General features: G+C 38.5%; 1 protein-coding gene across 1 annotated transcript in view; it reads left to right on the plus strand.

The window, feature by feature from the left end:
- Positions 1–18,575, plus strand: part of LOC144444421 (unhealthy ribosome biogenesis protein 2 homolog) — a 257,137-nt gene that overhangs the window by 103,150 nt on the left and 135,412 nt on the right. The window contains exons 13-14 of the mRNA XM_078133832.1: positions 4,385–4,600; positions 12,809–12,955. Of these exons, the coding sequence (XP_077989958.1) occupies positions 4,385–4,600; positions 12,809–12,955 (363 nt within the window). The remainder of the gene's footprint in view (positions 1–4,384; positions 4,601–12,808; positions 12,956–18,575) is intronic.

An 18,575-nucleotide genomic window follows, 5' to 3' on the forward strand; every position in this document is an offset into this window, starting at 1 on the left:
CATGTATGTTGAAACCACATTTGGAAAGGCATAATTATCTCATGCGTTGCACTATGTCTAATAAATAATTTACAGTGTTTGTTGACAGTGAGTTCAAGTTATACAGTCATAGTTTAAACATATCCATAGTCTTCTGCAAAAGCACGACAGGCACCAGGTGTAATCCTTTGAATGGCTTCAGCGACAGCAAGCTCTGTGAAACGGTATGAATACTCTTGGTTTTCTCGTAATACACATTTAAGTAGTCGAAAACAGAGTTCACAGACATTATATTCGGGATTATATGGTGGTTGGAAAAGCAGATGAACACCTCGCTGCCCTAGCATGTGATGAAGAATGGTTTGACAAATCTTGCATAGTGGAAACCACAGTTGTCCATAATGACGCAATCTCCAGGTGCCAGACACGGATTTCCAAAGTCATCCTCAAAACCCATTGCTTCAAGGAAAAAATTGATCATCTCTAGTCCATTGGATTAAAATGATATCAGAATGGTCGACGCCTGACGTACCAATAAGTAAATTTATTGTGAATGTTGCATTTGATGATTGTCTCTGAATTTTGACTGCCTGTTGGCCGACTGCACGTCCATAAATTCGATTACCTGTAGTACGAATAACAGCAGATTCATCAAACCAATGTAGTTGGTCAGCACGATAATCCGAGAGAATTTCAATGAAATCCATTCTTCGTTCTTCGTTCTGTGGTGTTGTAGATTCGGCTGGTACACTACTTAGTTTCTTGTGCGATATGTTTAGATAGTTGGTGACAAGATGTCATCATTCAACTGTCGTCTATATGTGTTGATGCATTTTCCCACCACAATTTCGCCAGTTGACACTAATTAGTCCCCGCCAGACGAAGTCCGGGACAGGGACTTATGGATTGGGTTCCATCTGTCCGTGTGTCCGTCCGTCCGTCCGTCTGTCCGTCCGTCCGTCCATCCGCAGCCGTTTCTTGGAGATGCCTGGACCGATTTCTTTCAAACTTGGTACAGTGGGAACATACAATGGCATACATATGCACATCAATTTGTTTCATGATACGATCCAATATGGTCGCCTAGCAGCCATTTTGTTTGCAAATTTTCCCTGTCTAAAGCCATAACTCAGACATGATTGAACAGATCTCATTCAAAGTTGGTATTAGGACAGTGTTCTATAACATACATGTGCATATTCATTTTCATCATGATACGATCCAATATGGCTGCCTGGCAGCCATTTTGTTTGCGAATTTTCCATGTCCAAAGCCATAACTCAGACATGCTTGAACAGATCTCATTCAAAGTTAGCATTAGCACAGTGTTCTATGACATACATGTGCATATTCATTGTTGTCAAGATACGATCCTATATGGCCGCCTAGCAGCCATTTTGTTTGCGAATTTTCCATGTCCAAAGCCATAACTCAGACGTGTTTGAACAGATCTCATTCAAAGTTGGTATTAGGACAGTGTTCTATAACATACATGTGCATATTCATTTTCATCATGATACGATCCAATATGGCTGCCTGGCAGCCATTTTGTTTGCGAATTTTCCATGTCCAAAGCCATAACTCAGACATGTTTGAACAGATCTCATTCAAAGTTGGTATTAGGACAGTGTTCTATGACATACATGTGCATATCCATTTTCATCGTGATACGATCCAATATGGCTGCCTGGCAGCCATTTTGTTTGCGAATTTTCCATGTCCAAAGCCATAACTCAGACATGCTTGAACAGATCTCATTCAAAGTTAGCATTAGCACAGTGTTCTATGACATACATGTGCATATTCATTGTTGTCAAGATACGATCCTATATGGCCGCCTAGCAGCCATTTTGTTTGCGAATTTTCCATGTCCAAAGCCATAACTCAGACGTGTTTGAACAGATCTCATTCAAAGTTGGTATTAGGACAGTGTTCTATGACATACATGTGCATATCCATTTTCATCGTGATACAATCCAATATGGCTGCCTGGCAGCCATTTTGTTTGCGAATTTTCCATGTCCAAAGCCATAACTCAGACATGTTTGAACAGATCTCATTCAAAGTTGGTATTAGGACAGTGTTCTATGACATACATGTGCATATCCATTTTCATCGTGATACGATCCAATATGGCTGCCTGGCAGCCATTTTGTTTGCGAATTTTCCATGTCCAAAGCCATAACTCAGACATGCTTGAACAGATCTCATTCAAAGTTAGTAATAGCACAGTGTTCTATGACATACATGTGCACATTCATTGTTGTCAAGATACAATCCTATATGGCAGCCTAGCAGCCGTTTTGTTTGCGAATTTTCCATGTCCAAAGCCATAACTCAGACATGCTTGAACAGATCTCATTCAAAGTTGGTGTTAGGAAAGTGTTCTATGACATACATGTGCATATCCATTTTCGTCGTGATACAATCCGATATGGCTACCTGGCAGCCATTTTGTTGGCGCAGTTTTCATGTCCAAAACCATAACTCAGACATGCTTGAACAGGTCCCGTCCCCCCCCCCCCCCCCCCCCCCATACCCGACCCATTCTTTATTGTTGAATGGTTTATTCCATCACGTCATCTTGAGGAGTAGGCATGTCTCATGGAGTCCAATGAGGAGACACAACATGAGTAGGCATTTTCCATGTCCAACGAGCAGACACAACATATCTAAGTCTGTTTGATTTAGGTTCACAAGTGTTGTTGCATGATCAGAGTAGTGATATCAAGAAAATGACAACATAAACTGCCAGTTCCTTAAAACCCAATCATAGCGGGGACTATGTCATTCTCAATGACTTGTTTCTTACATATGTTGTAAGCTGTGCCTTTCGACACACCAGTCTGCTGGGCTATTGCCAAATGAGTTCCCATTTATAAATAATTCAGCAATTCTCCTTTGTATGCTAAATTGGGTTGGAAACCCCCGTTTATTCAATGACATCGTCACAGCTAGACGTACAAAGTGGTGTCTAACAACAGCAACATTATCAGTAATGACACACACTATTGCGACACTTCTTTGATCTGACCCTACCCTATTTTGTACAAAGACACAGACCTATTTTGGTGATGTATCAATATATTGAAGTAGTTCAGCGTTCATTCTTCGATTCAAAGCACTGTAATGAGACTGAAACTTGGTGAGATGTTTCTAGAAGTGTTATTATGCAGATTTTCTTCAAAACATTTTGACACCAGCAACCATGACCACGCCCTTTGCAACAACCGAATGGCAGTATATTTTGGTTAAATAACAACATCATCTGGGAGGCAAGTGAGTAAACATTCAAAAAATGTATGCAAATATCCCTAGCAACCATGGCCATGCCCATGGCAACAGTCAAACCGTTGTGTATTTCACAGAGAACAATGGATTAATAATCAATTGAATAAACATTCAAAAAATATATGTAAATTTGCATAGCAACAAAACCACGCCCATAGCAACAGCCAAATGATCACATATATTGTGAAGGTAACAACTGGGATTAATAGAAAATTGAATAAACATTCTAAAAATGTATGTAAATTTGCCTAGCAACAAGACCACGCCCATAGCAGCAGCCAAATAATCACGTATATTGCAAAGATAACAGGAATTCCAAGACAAATGAATAAACATTGAAAAAATGAATGAACATTGAAAAAATGTATGCAAATGTGCCTAGCAACAAGACCACGCCCATAGCAACAGTCAAATGATCACATATATTGCAAAGATAACAGTGGGGATTATTAGACAATTGAACAAACATTCAAAAAATGTATGTAAATTGCCTAGCAATAAGACCACGCACATAGCAAGAGGCAAATAATCACATATATTGCAAAGATAACGGGAATTGGAAGACAAATGAATAAATATTCCAAAAATGTATGTAAATGTGCCTTTCAACAAGACCACGTCCATAGCAACAGTCAAATGATCACATATATTGCGAAGATAAGAGGATTACTAGACAATTGAATTAACAGTAAAAACTGTATGCAAATATATCTAGTAACATGGCCACCCATAGCAACAGCCAAATGATCGCGTATATCGCAAAGATAGCAACATGGTTGGCTAGGCAACTGGAAAGTCATTCAACAAATAAACACCTATTTGTTAGCATGGACTAGCATATGGATAAACATTTTTAAAAACTGTACAGTTGTGCTACAGCGCCATTGGCAGTATTTTTGTGAAATGATGACTATAATATAAAAGTACAACATTTTACCAACTTTCTGTAAAATGTGTTCTATAGTGTGTGTGAGTCATCATATGAAACCACTAACCACTTTATTACTTTGCTAAAACATAACTACATAGTGGAAGATCTGAACAGCTGAACAAATGTTTAAAAAATAATGGAGGAGCTATTCTGACCAATAGGTCACTTGTTGATATCCAACAGGTTCCCTCTAGTTTGCTGTGCTGTTGTCTTGTGCTGTACCACTGCTGGGGTCAGATCTACCTACTCCTAAAACATCACACCAAATACAGAGAGGACCGTGATATCAATTTAGATACACATGTAGAAGACAGTCATATCTTTCACTTTGTGAATTCAGACCAATGGAGAAATCTTACAGCAAAGTGTAAAGATGATGACAAACTGGAATATATGGTGGTATGTATTTACTATACTTAAGTATAAAGCTTTATGCAAACAAACCAGATAGACACAAACTAAATGTATTTGTTGTTGCATGTGGTACATAGTATCTATATTATACAAGTGGGTGATAGTGGTACATAGTATCTATATTATACATGTGGGTGATAGTGGTACATAGTATCTATATTATACAAGTGGGTGATAGTGGTACATAGTATCTCTATTATACAAGTGGGTGATAGTGGTACATAGTATCTATATTATACAAGTGGGTGATAGTGGTACATAGTATCTATATTATACAAGTGGGTGATAGTGGTACACATAGTACCTATATTATACATGTGGGTGATAGTGGTACATAGTATCTATATTATACAAGTGGGTGATAGTGGTACATAGTATCTATATTATACAAGTGGGTGATAGTGGTACATAGTATCTATATTATACAAGTGGGTGATAGTGGTACATAGTATCTATATTATACAAGTGGGTGATAGTGGTACATAGTATCTATATTATACAAGTGGGTGATAGTGGTGCATAGTATCTATATTATACAAGTGGGTGATAGTGGTACATAGTATCTATATTATACAAGTGGGTGATAGTGGTACATAGTATCTATATTATACAAGTGGGTGATAGTGGTACATAGTATCTATATTATACAAGTGGGTGATAGTGGTACATAGTATCTATATTATACAAGTGGGTGATAGTGGTACATAGTATCTATATTATACAAGTGGGTGATAGTGGTACATAATATCTATATTATACAAGTGTGTGATAGTGGTACATAGTATCTATATTATACAAGTGGGTGATAGTGGTACATAGTATCTATATTATACAAGTGGGTGATAGTGGTACATAGTATCTATATTATACAAGTGGGTGATAGTGGTACATAATATCTATATTATACAAGTGGGTGATAGTGGTACATTGGTTATGTTAATATAATCACCCTGTAATCAAGATAGAGTAAACATTGCATGAGGATGATAAAAACGTAAGAAAAGAAAAGTCACCTGACTGTTCATGTAATTACAACAAGTCCATCAATAGCTTATATCAACATGTTGCAGCAATATTTTTTTGGCTTTTGAAGGATTGGCTATTATGATGGGCTCTGTCCATCCATCCATCCATCCATAATGCATCGTTTTAGCCCCTCAAAGGGGAGGCTACTTCAGTGGGCTCTGTCCATCCATCCATCTGTACATATGTAATACGTCATTTCTCAGACATGCCATATCCAATTTCTTTCAAACCTGACGTAAAGGTGACATATCTTGTGGGACATGTGCACATCATTTTGTTTTTTGATATATGCAAATTTGACCGCATGGTGACCACATTTGTTGTTGGAAATCAATATTTACTGTATAACTCAAAAACTGTAATACCGTTTCACATTGAAGTGCCTAACCCGATACTATCAGATGCAAGCTATCTTTGGGACACCTTGACTTTTGACCTTGACCTTCAGAGTCAATTATCAAAATCAAGCGAATTCCTGCCCATAACAGACACATTGTAGTATTTACACATTGCAAATTTCTTTTAAATCATGTTTACAAGTAATAGTGAAGAAAAGAACTATGTATACAATATTTTTGGTGCTCATGTAATTTTCACCAATTGCCACCAATATCTTTTAAATCATGTCTCCATTCAGTCACATAGAAGTGAAGTCTTTCTGGGGGGGGGGGGGGGGGGGGTTCTGTGTCTTGAAGACTTGTTCTGACATGCAACATCCAATATCATTCAGACAAGGGACAAAGGTAATATAGCCTAGGCTATGTCACAACGTTGTACAACATATTCAAATTTGACCGAATGGTAGCCATATTTGTTGCTAAATTTCACAATATGCATCACAACCTTGGAGGTATAATAGATAGTGACATTCAAGTGCCTACACCCATATTATCAAATATTAGCTTTTGTTTTAGACCTTGAACTTTAACCTTGAAAGTCTTCTTCAAGGTCAAATAGCCAAATTTGTGTTATCTTCATAGAGGTTTAAATCAAACATTTCAAGTGATGATATTTTAATCTTGATTTGAGTTTGACTGTGAGGCATATGCACGTCACTTAATTTTGTGTTTGTTGAAACCGTTTTATAAATTAAACTTTAGAAGAAGGTTTGTGTGGTTTTAATTGAGTTGTGGGGTAGAGCTTACCAGAGAGAGGTAGGCCCGACAAAAAAGTTGCACCATGGTACAATTTAGTTAGCATAGGGTTCTAGCAATTTATTTTGTGGTGATACTAAGTCATTGGGTAGAGCTTAAAAGATAGGCCCGTCCCTATGCGAGAGTACACCACGCACTAAGTCTTGGGTCAGCTTTATAAAGAAGCATGCCCTATACGAGGGCGCACCACACCTTCAAGTAAAAATATGTGTGTATAGGAATAGCTAGGTTAGATAATAATTTGTGTTTAGGCCATTAAAATGGCCATATGGATGAGAATTTGGTATTTATTTCGGATTTTTACATTGCAAAAAGATGCAAAAAGTGTAAAATGTTTGTTATTGTACTTTAATACAATAACAAACTTTTTACACTTTTTGCATCTTTTTTGCAGTTTTATTGATTTGCGAACATGGACTTGGTAAATGTTATTTCACATTATATTTTCAAGTAGAAAAACATAGTGAAGCTGTTTTATCAAATAAAAATCCAAAATAAATACCAAATTCTCATCCATATCGCCACTTTAAGTGTGTGCATACCAGCTGTTGGAACAAAAAAGAAAAATAATAAATTTCGAAAAATCATTAAAAAGACTAGAAAATTAGACTGATAGTCTGCAAAGTGTTACAAACTTACCTTTGTTTGAAAAAAAAAACGAGTGTCTGTGAATATTTGTAACCGCTGTAGGAGATAGTGAATATACTTTGTGTACTCACTGTTGAACATTAGCAACTTCAAATTCTATCAGAACTTCTGAATTATTTTTGTAACTTCGGTAGGAGACAGTGTTCACATAAATTATTGTGGTCACTGTTGAATATTAGTAGTACAAAGAATAAATCTACAAGACACTTGAAAACATCATCTATTTTTAGTCCCCGTCCCGGACTTCGACTTATAGATTGGGTTCAGTCCGTCCGTCCAGAGCCGTTTCTTGGAGATGCGTGGACCAATTTTTTTCAAACTTGGTACAGAGGCATGATTTGTTTTTGTTTTTTGGGGTTTTTTATAAAAATTTTGTGCTGGGAATTCCTCCCAGCGATTTTCTGTTATGCAGACAAATACACACAAACAAACACAAATTCTACAGAGATCCATTCAGGTTTGGGACTATGTGACGGGCTATGTTGCACGCTCTATATCACGTTGCTGTGGAACTGTCAAGGCTTTCCCAGTCAGTCCACAGGCTATCCCAGAGTCACCCAGGCCCGGCAAACATAGCACCTGCGGGCTCCGTGTGAGTAATCGTCCCTCACTTTTCGAGTCATTACTCCAGGAGTCCCCCCAAATTCGCACTCGTCTTGTGAGTGAGACACGGCTGAGTGATACAACCTACCCATTGAGTCTGTAGAACACTCACCCTGGGTTTGGGTCGGTCACAGAAAAATCCCCTGTTTCCAGTGGGATTCTAACCTGTGACCTCCCAACTGCTAATCCTGTACAGGAGCAACATACAATGGCATACATATGCACGTCAATTTGTTTCATGATACGATCCAATATGGCCACCTAGCAGCCATTTTGTTTGCAAATTTACCATGTCAACTCAGACATGCTTGAACAGATCTCATTCAAAGTTGGTATTAGGACAGTGTTCTATGACATACATGTGCATATCCATTTTCATCTTGATACGATCCAATATGGCTGCCTGGCAGCCATTTTGTTTGTTATTTTTCAGTGTTCTATGGTATTAGGACAGTGTTCTATAACATACATGTGCATATTCATTTTCATCATGATACGATCCAATATGGCTGCCTGGCAGCCATTTTGTTTGCGAATTTTCCATGTCCAAAGCCATAACTCAGACATGCTTGAACAGATCTCATTCAAAGTTAGCATTAGCACAGTGTTCTATGACATACATGTGCATATTCATGGTTGTCGTGATACGATCCAATATGGCTGTCTGGCAGCCATTTTGTTTGCGAATTTTCCATGTCCAAAGCCATAACTCAGACATGCTTGAACAGGTCGTCCCCCCCCCCCCCCCCAGATTTAGGTTCAAAAGTGTTGTTGCATGATCAGATTAGTGATATGAAGAAAATGACAACATGAACTGCCAGTTCCTTAAAACCCAATCATAGCGGGAACTATGTCATTCTCAATGACTTGTATACTACGGTAGGAGATAGTAAGTACTGTATATTTATTGTCCATATGTTGAATATTTGTACACACCTATAGAATATACCTGTGTATTTCCAAGTTCTATTTGTTTACTGTTGAGTACTCATATCAACTTTAGGAGATAGTTTACTGTACAAGTCTGTGTTAACAGTTAACTTGCCATAGCAAGCACTATCAAGGCAAGTTTTTTGGTACTAAGATGAAATATGGCTAAGATATACATCAATGATTGCACTGCGAAAGAGTTACAAGACCTTCCTGCTATTGGCCCCAAGTCTACAAAAGCCATATTTAGACTTAGACAAAAAATATGGAAATATAAGTGTAGAACACTTGGTAGAAATACAATTTCTGAAGTCCTCCCCTGAATTTGTACACAGAATAGACTTGACACCTTTCTCAGGTGAAGACGAAAGTGACCTTGTTATCGCTCCTTAGCTGTGAGGAAGGGGAGTCAGAAAAGTATGCAAATTCAAAGACTTCAGTTATCTTAGCAACCCAAACCCCCATGGAAACCTTAGCACACAGAGAAAACACAACCCCAAATAAACCCAAGGGGTGCAGTTCCAAAAAAAACCTTCACCCCAACAAAGTGGAGATGAGGTAATTAGAAGGGTTATTATTTCTTAGATGGTGTAAAAACAAAACAGATACATGGGATATATGTACCTGTAGGGAAACTGTAGATACCAGGGGTAGGGATACACAGGATATATGTACCTGTAGGGAAACTGTAGATACCAGAGGTAGGGATACACAGGATATATGTACCTGTAGGGAAACTGAAGATACCAGGGGTAGGGATACACAGGATATATGTACCTGTAGGGAAACTGTAGATACCAGGCGTAGGGATACACGGGATATATGTACCTGTAGGGAAACTGTAGATACCAGGGGTAGGGATACACAGGATATATGTACCTGTAGGGAAACTGTAGATACCAGGCGTAGGGATACACGGGATATATGTACCTGTAGGGAAACTGTAGATACCAGGGGTAGGGATACACAGGATATATGTACCTGTAGGGAAACTGTAGATACCAGGGGTAGGGATACATGGGATATATGTACCTGTAGGGAAACTGTAGATATCAGGGTAGGGATACACAGGATATATGTACCTGTAGGGAAACTGTAGATACCAGGGGTAGGGATACACAGGATATATGTACCTGTAGGGAAACTGTAGATACCAGGGGTAGGGATACACAGGATATATGTACCTGTAGGGAAACTGTAGATACCAGGGGTAGGGATACACAGGATATATGTACCTGTAGGGAAACTGTAGATACCAGGGGTAGGGATACATGGGATATATGTACCTGTAGGGAAACTGTAGATACCAGGGGTAGGGATACATGGGATATATGTACCTGTAGGGAAACTGAAGATACCAGGGGTAGGGATACATGGGATATATGTACCTGTAGGGAAACTGTAGATACCAGGGGTAGGGATACACAGGATATATGTACTGTAGGGAAACTGAAGATACCAGGGGTAGGGATACATGGGATATATGTACCTGTAGGGAAACTGTAGATACCAGGGGTAGGGATACATGGGATATATGTACCTGTAGGGAAACTGAAGATACCAGGGGTAGGGATACATGGGATATATGTACCTGTAGGGAAACTGTAGATACCAGGGGTAGGGATACACAGGATATATGTACCTGTAGGGAAACTGAAGATACCAGGGGTAGGGATACATGGGATATATGTACCTGTAGGGAAACTGTAGATACCAGGGGTAGGGATACACAGGATATATGTACCTGTAGGGAAACTGTAGATACCAGGGGTAGGGATACATGGGATATATGTACCTGTAGGGAAACTGTAGATACCAGGGGTAGGGATACATGGGATATATGTACCTGTAGGGAAACTGAAGATACCAGGGGTAGGGATACACAGGATATATGTACCTGTAGGGAAACTGAAGATACCAGGGGTAGGGATACACAGGATATATGTACCTGTAGGGAAACTGTAGATACTAGGGGTAGGGATACACAGGATATATGTACCTGTAGGGAAACTGTAGATACCAGGGGTAGGGATACACAGGATATATGTACCTGTAGGGAAACTGTAGATACTAGGGGTAGGGATACATGGGATATATGTACCTGTAGGGAAACTGTAGATATCAGGGGTAGGGGTATACAGGATATATGTACCTGTAGGGAAACTGTAGATACCAGGGGTAGGGATACATGGGATATATGTACCTGTAGGGAAACTGTAGATACCAGGGGTAGGGATACACAGGATATATGTACCTGTAGGGAAACTGTAGATACCAGGGGTAGGGATACATGGGATATATGTACCTGTAGGGAAACTGTAGATATCAGGGGTAGGGATACACAGGATATATGTACCTGTAGGGAAACTGTAGATACCAGGTGTAGGGATACATGGGATATATGTACCTGTAGGGAAACTGAAGATACCAGGGGTAGGGATACATGGGATATATGTACTGTAGGGAAACTGAAGATACCAGGGGTAGGGATACATGGATACATGGGATGTTATACATACCTATAGGGATAGACAGGATGACCAGAGATATGCTTATAGTGATCCGGAAAACTATGTGAACTATAGAAGTCTGGGTCCTGAACGCTCCTTTACACAATCCACCTGCCATCCAGGTATGAACAGGGTCATGCGTAAGACGCATTATTTTGATCCCCACCATATAATTAGGGTAGGGATAGATATATTAGGTACTTGCTATCTCACCACATACCCAAAACCTGTATATGTGATGGTGAAGAACAGTGGAGAGTGTTTTACATCAAGTTTATAAGGTATACCGACTAGCAAGGTTGGAACAAGCGAGAAAGGAGAGACCAACTTTGTTGGTGTTTGACAGGACGGGCAAGTACCTACTATGCTGCCTTAATAGAAAGGAACTATTTTGACCTAATAGCCAAATTGGCAAAAAGATACGACCATCAAGAACTCCCAGAATCAGCACAAAGGAACTTCTGGCAAACAATAAAATAAAAATTTGTTAAATACAAAAAAAAATTCTGGCAAACAAGACAACAGATTGATATTGATAAAAGTTTAGAAAACTAGGCAGATAGAAAACAAGGTTATTGTTGAAAATGGCTTTGACTGAATCTTCAGTCAATCCCCCATGTAACCCCCCAGCCATATAAACGATGATGAGGAAGTAGTAATTTGTCAATTACAATCTGGTTCCATTCCCAGTGGGCATTCTCGCAAACCAGAGCTGTTATTTTTTCCGCTACACTTTGAAATAATGTGGGAGGCTCGTTAAGAACGTTGTCGTAAAACAGGCCTTGGTTTGCGACAATGGCAAAGTGAACCCAGTGAAGGGCATGCATCTCAGGCAGTGATTGATACCGCCTCAGAGGTGACTATAATTACAGACAAATTCTATGACCAGTTTGATCTAAAACCCCCTCTATTAAGCCTATGCAAACAGTGGGACGTGAAATGCAAATGAAAGGTTTCTTAGTGGATCAGATTTGCATTAGATGGGGAAGGAGTCTATGTTGCCCCAATTTCAGATGACATGTTATTGGGATTGGATTTTCTTAATTCTAATAGGGCTAACTTAGATTTGTTTGAAGGTACACTCCACATAGGAAGTCAGAAATTACAACTCAGTCCTGCAGGGGACCCCAAAAGTCTCCAGGGTAATCATGGTAACCAAAGCAAAACACCTACACCTCACTTGAATCAGCATGTGGATAACATTTTTAAAAACTGTACAGTTGTGTTACGGTGTCATTGGTGCTATTTTTTATCATACAAAGTTTTTTTTTAAAAGACATCTGATGTTGGCAATAACTACCATGTTATTTATTTTATTTCAGGGATTGTTAGCTTTACAAAAACAACAGATATTAGTACAGTATGCTTCACCATCATGTAGTACAGCACAACAGAATATCAGTCATATACTACTTCATTTATGTAACTTACCTGGTGAGGACAGTAACACAGACAGTCTGACTACTGAGGTAAGAGTTGAAACACATTTTAAAAAATCTCATAGTACAAATTTCCATAAATTTTCCCATTGCCATCACTGTATAATCTGTATAACAATACTTTGTAGTGTTGCATCACAGTATAATCTGTATAACAATACTTTGTAGTGTTGCATCACAGTATAATCTGTATAACAATACTTTGTAGTGTTGCATCACAGTATAATCTGTATAACAATACTTGATAGTGTTGCATCACAGTATAATCTGTATAACAATACTTTGTAGTGTTGCATCACAGTATAATCTGTACAACAATACTTTGTAGTGTTGCATCACAGTATAATCTGTACAACATGACATGAGCACATTACATAACAGAATTTAAGCCCAAAGATAAATAATAAATATGAGTAATTCAATCATGAAGACTAAAATAAAGCAAAATCCCCCACCGCCGCCACCACCACCACCACCACCACCACCACCCAATATATGCTATTTTTAATGGAAATGAACTCAGAATTACAATTTTTAGGACAACCTCAAATTATTATAGAGAAGAGACTAGAAATGTTGCTTTTGGTGTGAAGATGTCACTTATTTGCTTTAGCGATAATCTAATCCTAATTAGGGGCCATTTATCAACAAAGTCAAGATGTTATGTTTGATCACGTAGTAGCTGCAATAATTGTAGCGTTTAATGTGATTTTGAGGGCTTTGTCTTCTGTTTTTGTGCAGTTTTTTCTTTCTGACGTTTAACTGGAAGCAAACACTACAATTTCTGTAATGTAAACACAAATAGACAGAAACTAGTAGGATTTGAATTGCTAAGTTGGGTAGATTTTTCTGCCAAAACATCGGACATTTCCTAACTCCAACATTAATTGCATAGCCTTCAAGACCCAAGAAGTGTTCAGAGGTATCCCAATTCCATCAAAATAGGCATATGTAGCATTTTGAAACTGGCAGTACGCTGACATCTCTCTCAAATTTTCAGCATGATCTCATCTATTTGCATTAACGTTACAGGAATTAAAGCATTTGCTTCCTGTTAAACATCGGAACAAAAAACACAAAAACAGAAGCAAAAGCCCTCGAAAACACAGCAAATGCTACAATTATTGCAGCTAGGGCCAGAGATCCCCCCACCGGATATTGACAGTCTGTCAGACATCTCAAAATGTGTTCCTTATGTACTATAGTATATTATATCATTGGTCTAGACATCAAACTAGGATGTCTAAAATGAGCAATAATGAACAGTTGGCACGCGGCCAAATTTTGATGTTCACTGTTCTTCTACTGTAGTCTGCAGTGATAGTGAACTCTGCCAATTTTCACAGGAGGATTTTCTCAATGAGACAATAGTTTATGGGAAATTATGAAGTTTTTATGAAATTTTGAAAGTAGCCAAGTTATCACATATTTGTACAAATCATCGCCCACTAAGGTCAAGCCATGCACACAATCAGTTCTGCATGTTCTTCTAGCCTTATCTGGAGTGGAAACAAGTGAATGTGTCATAAAAATGAAGCAAGTGTAAGAGCTTACACTGGCTGACTTACCATTAATCTAAATAGAAATTTGCCTGGATCCTGTCCGAGAGTATCAGTCACCAATCAGAAAGGGAAATCCTCAAACCTTAAAATCAACTGACATAACTTCCAGTAATATAAAAACATTGTAAATATCAACCTGCCGCCATGTCTATCTTCTCACTTCACCGAGTAGCAAAGCTGGCTAGCCAGGCACAAAGCATGCTGCGTTGAATAATCCACTACAAGTTTATACCTTGAGTCACACAGGTTGTTTATTCATTACTGTACACTGCCGATCAATTTACAGATTATCCCCAGAAACGACTAGCAGATAAAATAAATCCAGTTGAAGAAAGAAAAAAACTAACAGGCTACAAGCAAGGGTAATAGAGTGTGAAGTGTAGTTTATTCTTATCCCTGACCTACAGTAGTATCCGTTTTTTCAAAAGAACTTACAGCAAAAAGTAGCATATGTTCAACAGTGCAGAAATAGATGATTCGATAATTCACATTCTGACTTAGCCAAGAAAACCCCCCAATAATCTCACAATATTTGAATATCTGTGTCAAAATCCTTGTAAAAATCACTTATTATATATTCATAAATAAAGGTTGCTAGGAACAAGCAACTTCAACATAGCATAACTCATCCGAAACTGCAGTGATTTTGATTCTGACAGTGTGACGATCTTCGTTTTCGGTCATAGAATACACGGTGGGCGGTCATTTTGCACAAGGTTCGGCAATCTTCGGAGAGAGTTTAAAACAAAAGGCACGCTTGAAGGTAGATAGTGACAGTAGGAAGAGGGATTAGAGCCTCATTCACACCTAATACACAATTGGCGATTCTAGTCTGTTCTCTATAGTGGTCTGAGGCACAACTAATCTTCTTAGGTTGATGCGCAGACAAGTGAGAAGACAGATTGGTAACAAGCCTTCTCCCATTGACTTATGGATTGGGTTCCGTCTGTCCGTCCGTCCGTCCGTCCGTCCGCCCGCAGCTGTTTCTTGGAGATGCCTGGACCAATTTTTTTCAAACTTGGTACAGGGGCAACATGCTATGGCATACATATGCACGTCAATTTGTTTTATGATACGATCCAATATGGCCGCCTAGCAGCCATTTTGTTTGCGAATTTTCCCTGTCCAAAGCCATAACTCAGACATGCTTGAACAGATCTCATTCAAAGTTGGTATTAGCACATTGTTCTATGACATATATGTGCATGTACATTGTTGTCGTGATACAATCCAATATGGCTGCCTGGCAGCCATTTTGTTTGCGAATTTTCCATGTCCAAAGCCATAACTCAGACATGCTTGAACAGATCTCATTCAAAGTTGGTATTAGCACAGTGTTCTATGACATACATGTGCATATTGATTTTCGTTGTGATACAATCCAATATGGCTGCCTGGCAGCCATTTTGTTTGCGAATTTTCCCCGTCCAAAGCCATAACTCAGACATGCTGGAACAGATCTCATTCAAAGTTGGTATTAGGACAGTGTTCTATGACATACATGTGCATATTCATTGTTGTTGTGATATGATCCAATATGGCTGCCTGGCAACCATTTTGTTTGCGAATTTTCCATGTCCAAAGCCATAACTCAGACCTGCTTGAACAGAGTAGTGATATCAAAAACAACCATATGAGGCCAAACAACATTAACCAGGTTTGAAAATGACAACATAAACTGCCAGTTCCTTAAAACCCAATCATAGCGGGGATTATGTTATTTTCAATGACTTGTTCAATCATAGCCTTGAGTAAACATTACTCTATTGTCATGGAAATAACTTTCCAACGTGTGAATCTGCCCAAATTCAATATAGTCTCGCATAAATCAACAACCCACACAATACTACGCGATATTTCGATGGGAAAGTTTGCTATCCTACTGACAGAATCATCAAATGTAATAGATGACTTACAATATTGGCACTTGAACTCTCATGCGGACTTGAAGCCGACTCACATCAAATATTGTTGACATGTAAACACATACTGTCTCATGTTGTCAACCGACACTATATACAAAAACATGTGTTTGACACGATGCAGGTAATTTTCCAGGTCACAGTAGACACAACACTATTGCAACAAAAGTTAGTGTTGCGTCTTTTTTATGTTGATTGCGACAGGGATACATGCATGTTATGAATCAAAATAAAAACAGTCGACTCTCAGTACAATGCTGGAAAGCAAACCATACAATCAGACAACGCATTGTTTTCCAAGAAAAATTACAATCATACTGAAGATATTTTATGATGTTAAGCTAGCTTGCCTTCTTTATTAGTTAAAACATCATTTTCAAAGCATTTTGTACGTTTTCCGTTGTACAGTTTCACTTTGATCATGGCCACACTTGTACTGCTGTGGGGTCAGTGGGAACTCCACTCCGTTAAATTGATTGGGAACCCGTTAACAGCTTGTGTGTTCAGACATGGGTGATGAATGCATAGACCCTCATGTAAACGTCGGAAGTGTTACGACTATTGAATAAAGTATGTACTTTTCTGACAAAAATCCCAGTGGGTAGGACGAAAATCCCAGAGTGTAACTTACTATAGAGCCATAGAACACAATTTGCCCTATCGTCAGAATTTGTCATACAGTGTGTAACAAATTCCATATTTCTGCATTTTTAAATCAAATATGTTCATTATATATTCATAATTTTGACCGTCCCAAACAAGCAAGTTTTACAAGGCAATAACTCGGCTAAATATCACTCGATTTTCAAGCTGTTTCTGCAGAAATTGTCGACTTCCGGTTGGAAATAACTCTATCGGACCTTTGACCCTTACCGATGACACGGTGCTGTTTAAACAACAAAACACTGATAGTACCCGAAGAGAGACTTCAATAGCTTTCGGTGTAACGTTGAAAGTGCTGGAGACCCTTGTAGCGTACCCGAGGCAAGGATCGAGCTGTTAATCCCCAGATTAACACCTCGAACAATAGCCATTACCAATCTGTCTTTTTATTTGTCTGTGTTTCATGCTATAGGCATGACGAAGTGTATGTATGTCTGTCTGTATGTATGTGTAGAAGTGTGGAAGTATGTGTGTGTAAACAACTTAACCTCTGGACTGATTGCTATGATATTTAGTGTGTATATTACCTTGGGTGTCTATTTGGGAAATTATTCAAATCAAAATGATCTTACCACTGCTGTGTGATTTGGTTCAAAAAATGTGATATTTTGTCAAAAAACTTAACCTCAAAAACTACTTTACAGATCAGTCTGAAATGTGGTGGGAATGTTCTTCGGGGTGTTTAGATTAAGAAATGTTTATGATATGATGATCACTTCGATGATTTGCAAATTAGGTATAAAAATGTGTCTTTTTGGTTAAAAATCTTTAATTCCAAAACTACTGAGCAGATTGCGCCTACATTTGGTTGAAACATTCTTCATTGTGTATAGATTAAGAATTGTTCATGACATGATGATCCCATCTGTAGTATGCAAATTAGGGCTAAAACTGTTTGGTCAAAAATCCATAAGTCCAAAACTACTGAGCAAATTGGGCTATAATTTAATGGGGAACCGATGCATCTGTGCATGTGTAGATGAAGTTGTATTCATGACATGACAGTTAGGTCTAAATGTCAGTTATGGTAAAAAACTTACATGTACATTTTGAAACTGCATGGTGAATGGGGTTGAAACTTAGTGGGAGTGTTTCTGGAGGTGTTATTCTGCAGTTACTGTTGTAACACAATTGACCCTACCAACCATGACCATGCCCTTAGGAACAGTGAAATGATGATGCATATTACAAAGATATCCACAGAGATAGGTAGGCAAGTTAAATAAAGATTGAAGAAAAGTAAAGATAATATTAAACCACAATTAATAGGCAGTGAACAAACATTCAAAAAATGTATGCAAATATTCCTAGGAAAAGACAACACCCATAGCAACAGCCGAATTATGTAAATTGAAAAGAGAGAACCTGGGATGGGTAGGCAAGTTAATAAAGATTTTTAAAATGTTAGCAAATGTGCCTGACAACAAGACCATGCCCATAGCAACAGCCAAATACACTTTTGCTACACCAATACCCCTACTTTTAGTAAAACTGCAAAGTTGA

This window comes from Glandiceps talaboti, chromosome 13 (assembly GCF_964340395.1).
Source record: "Glandiceps talaboti chromosome 13, keGlaTala1.1, whole genome shotgun sequence".
Taxonomy (NCBI): domain Eukaryota; kingdom Metazoa; phylum Hemichordata; class Enteropneusta; family Spengelidae; genus Glandiceps; species Glandiceps talaboti.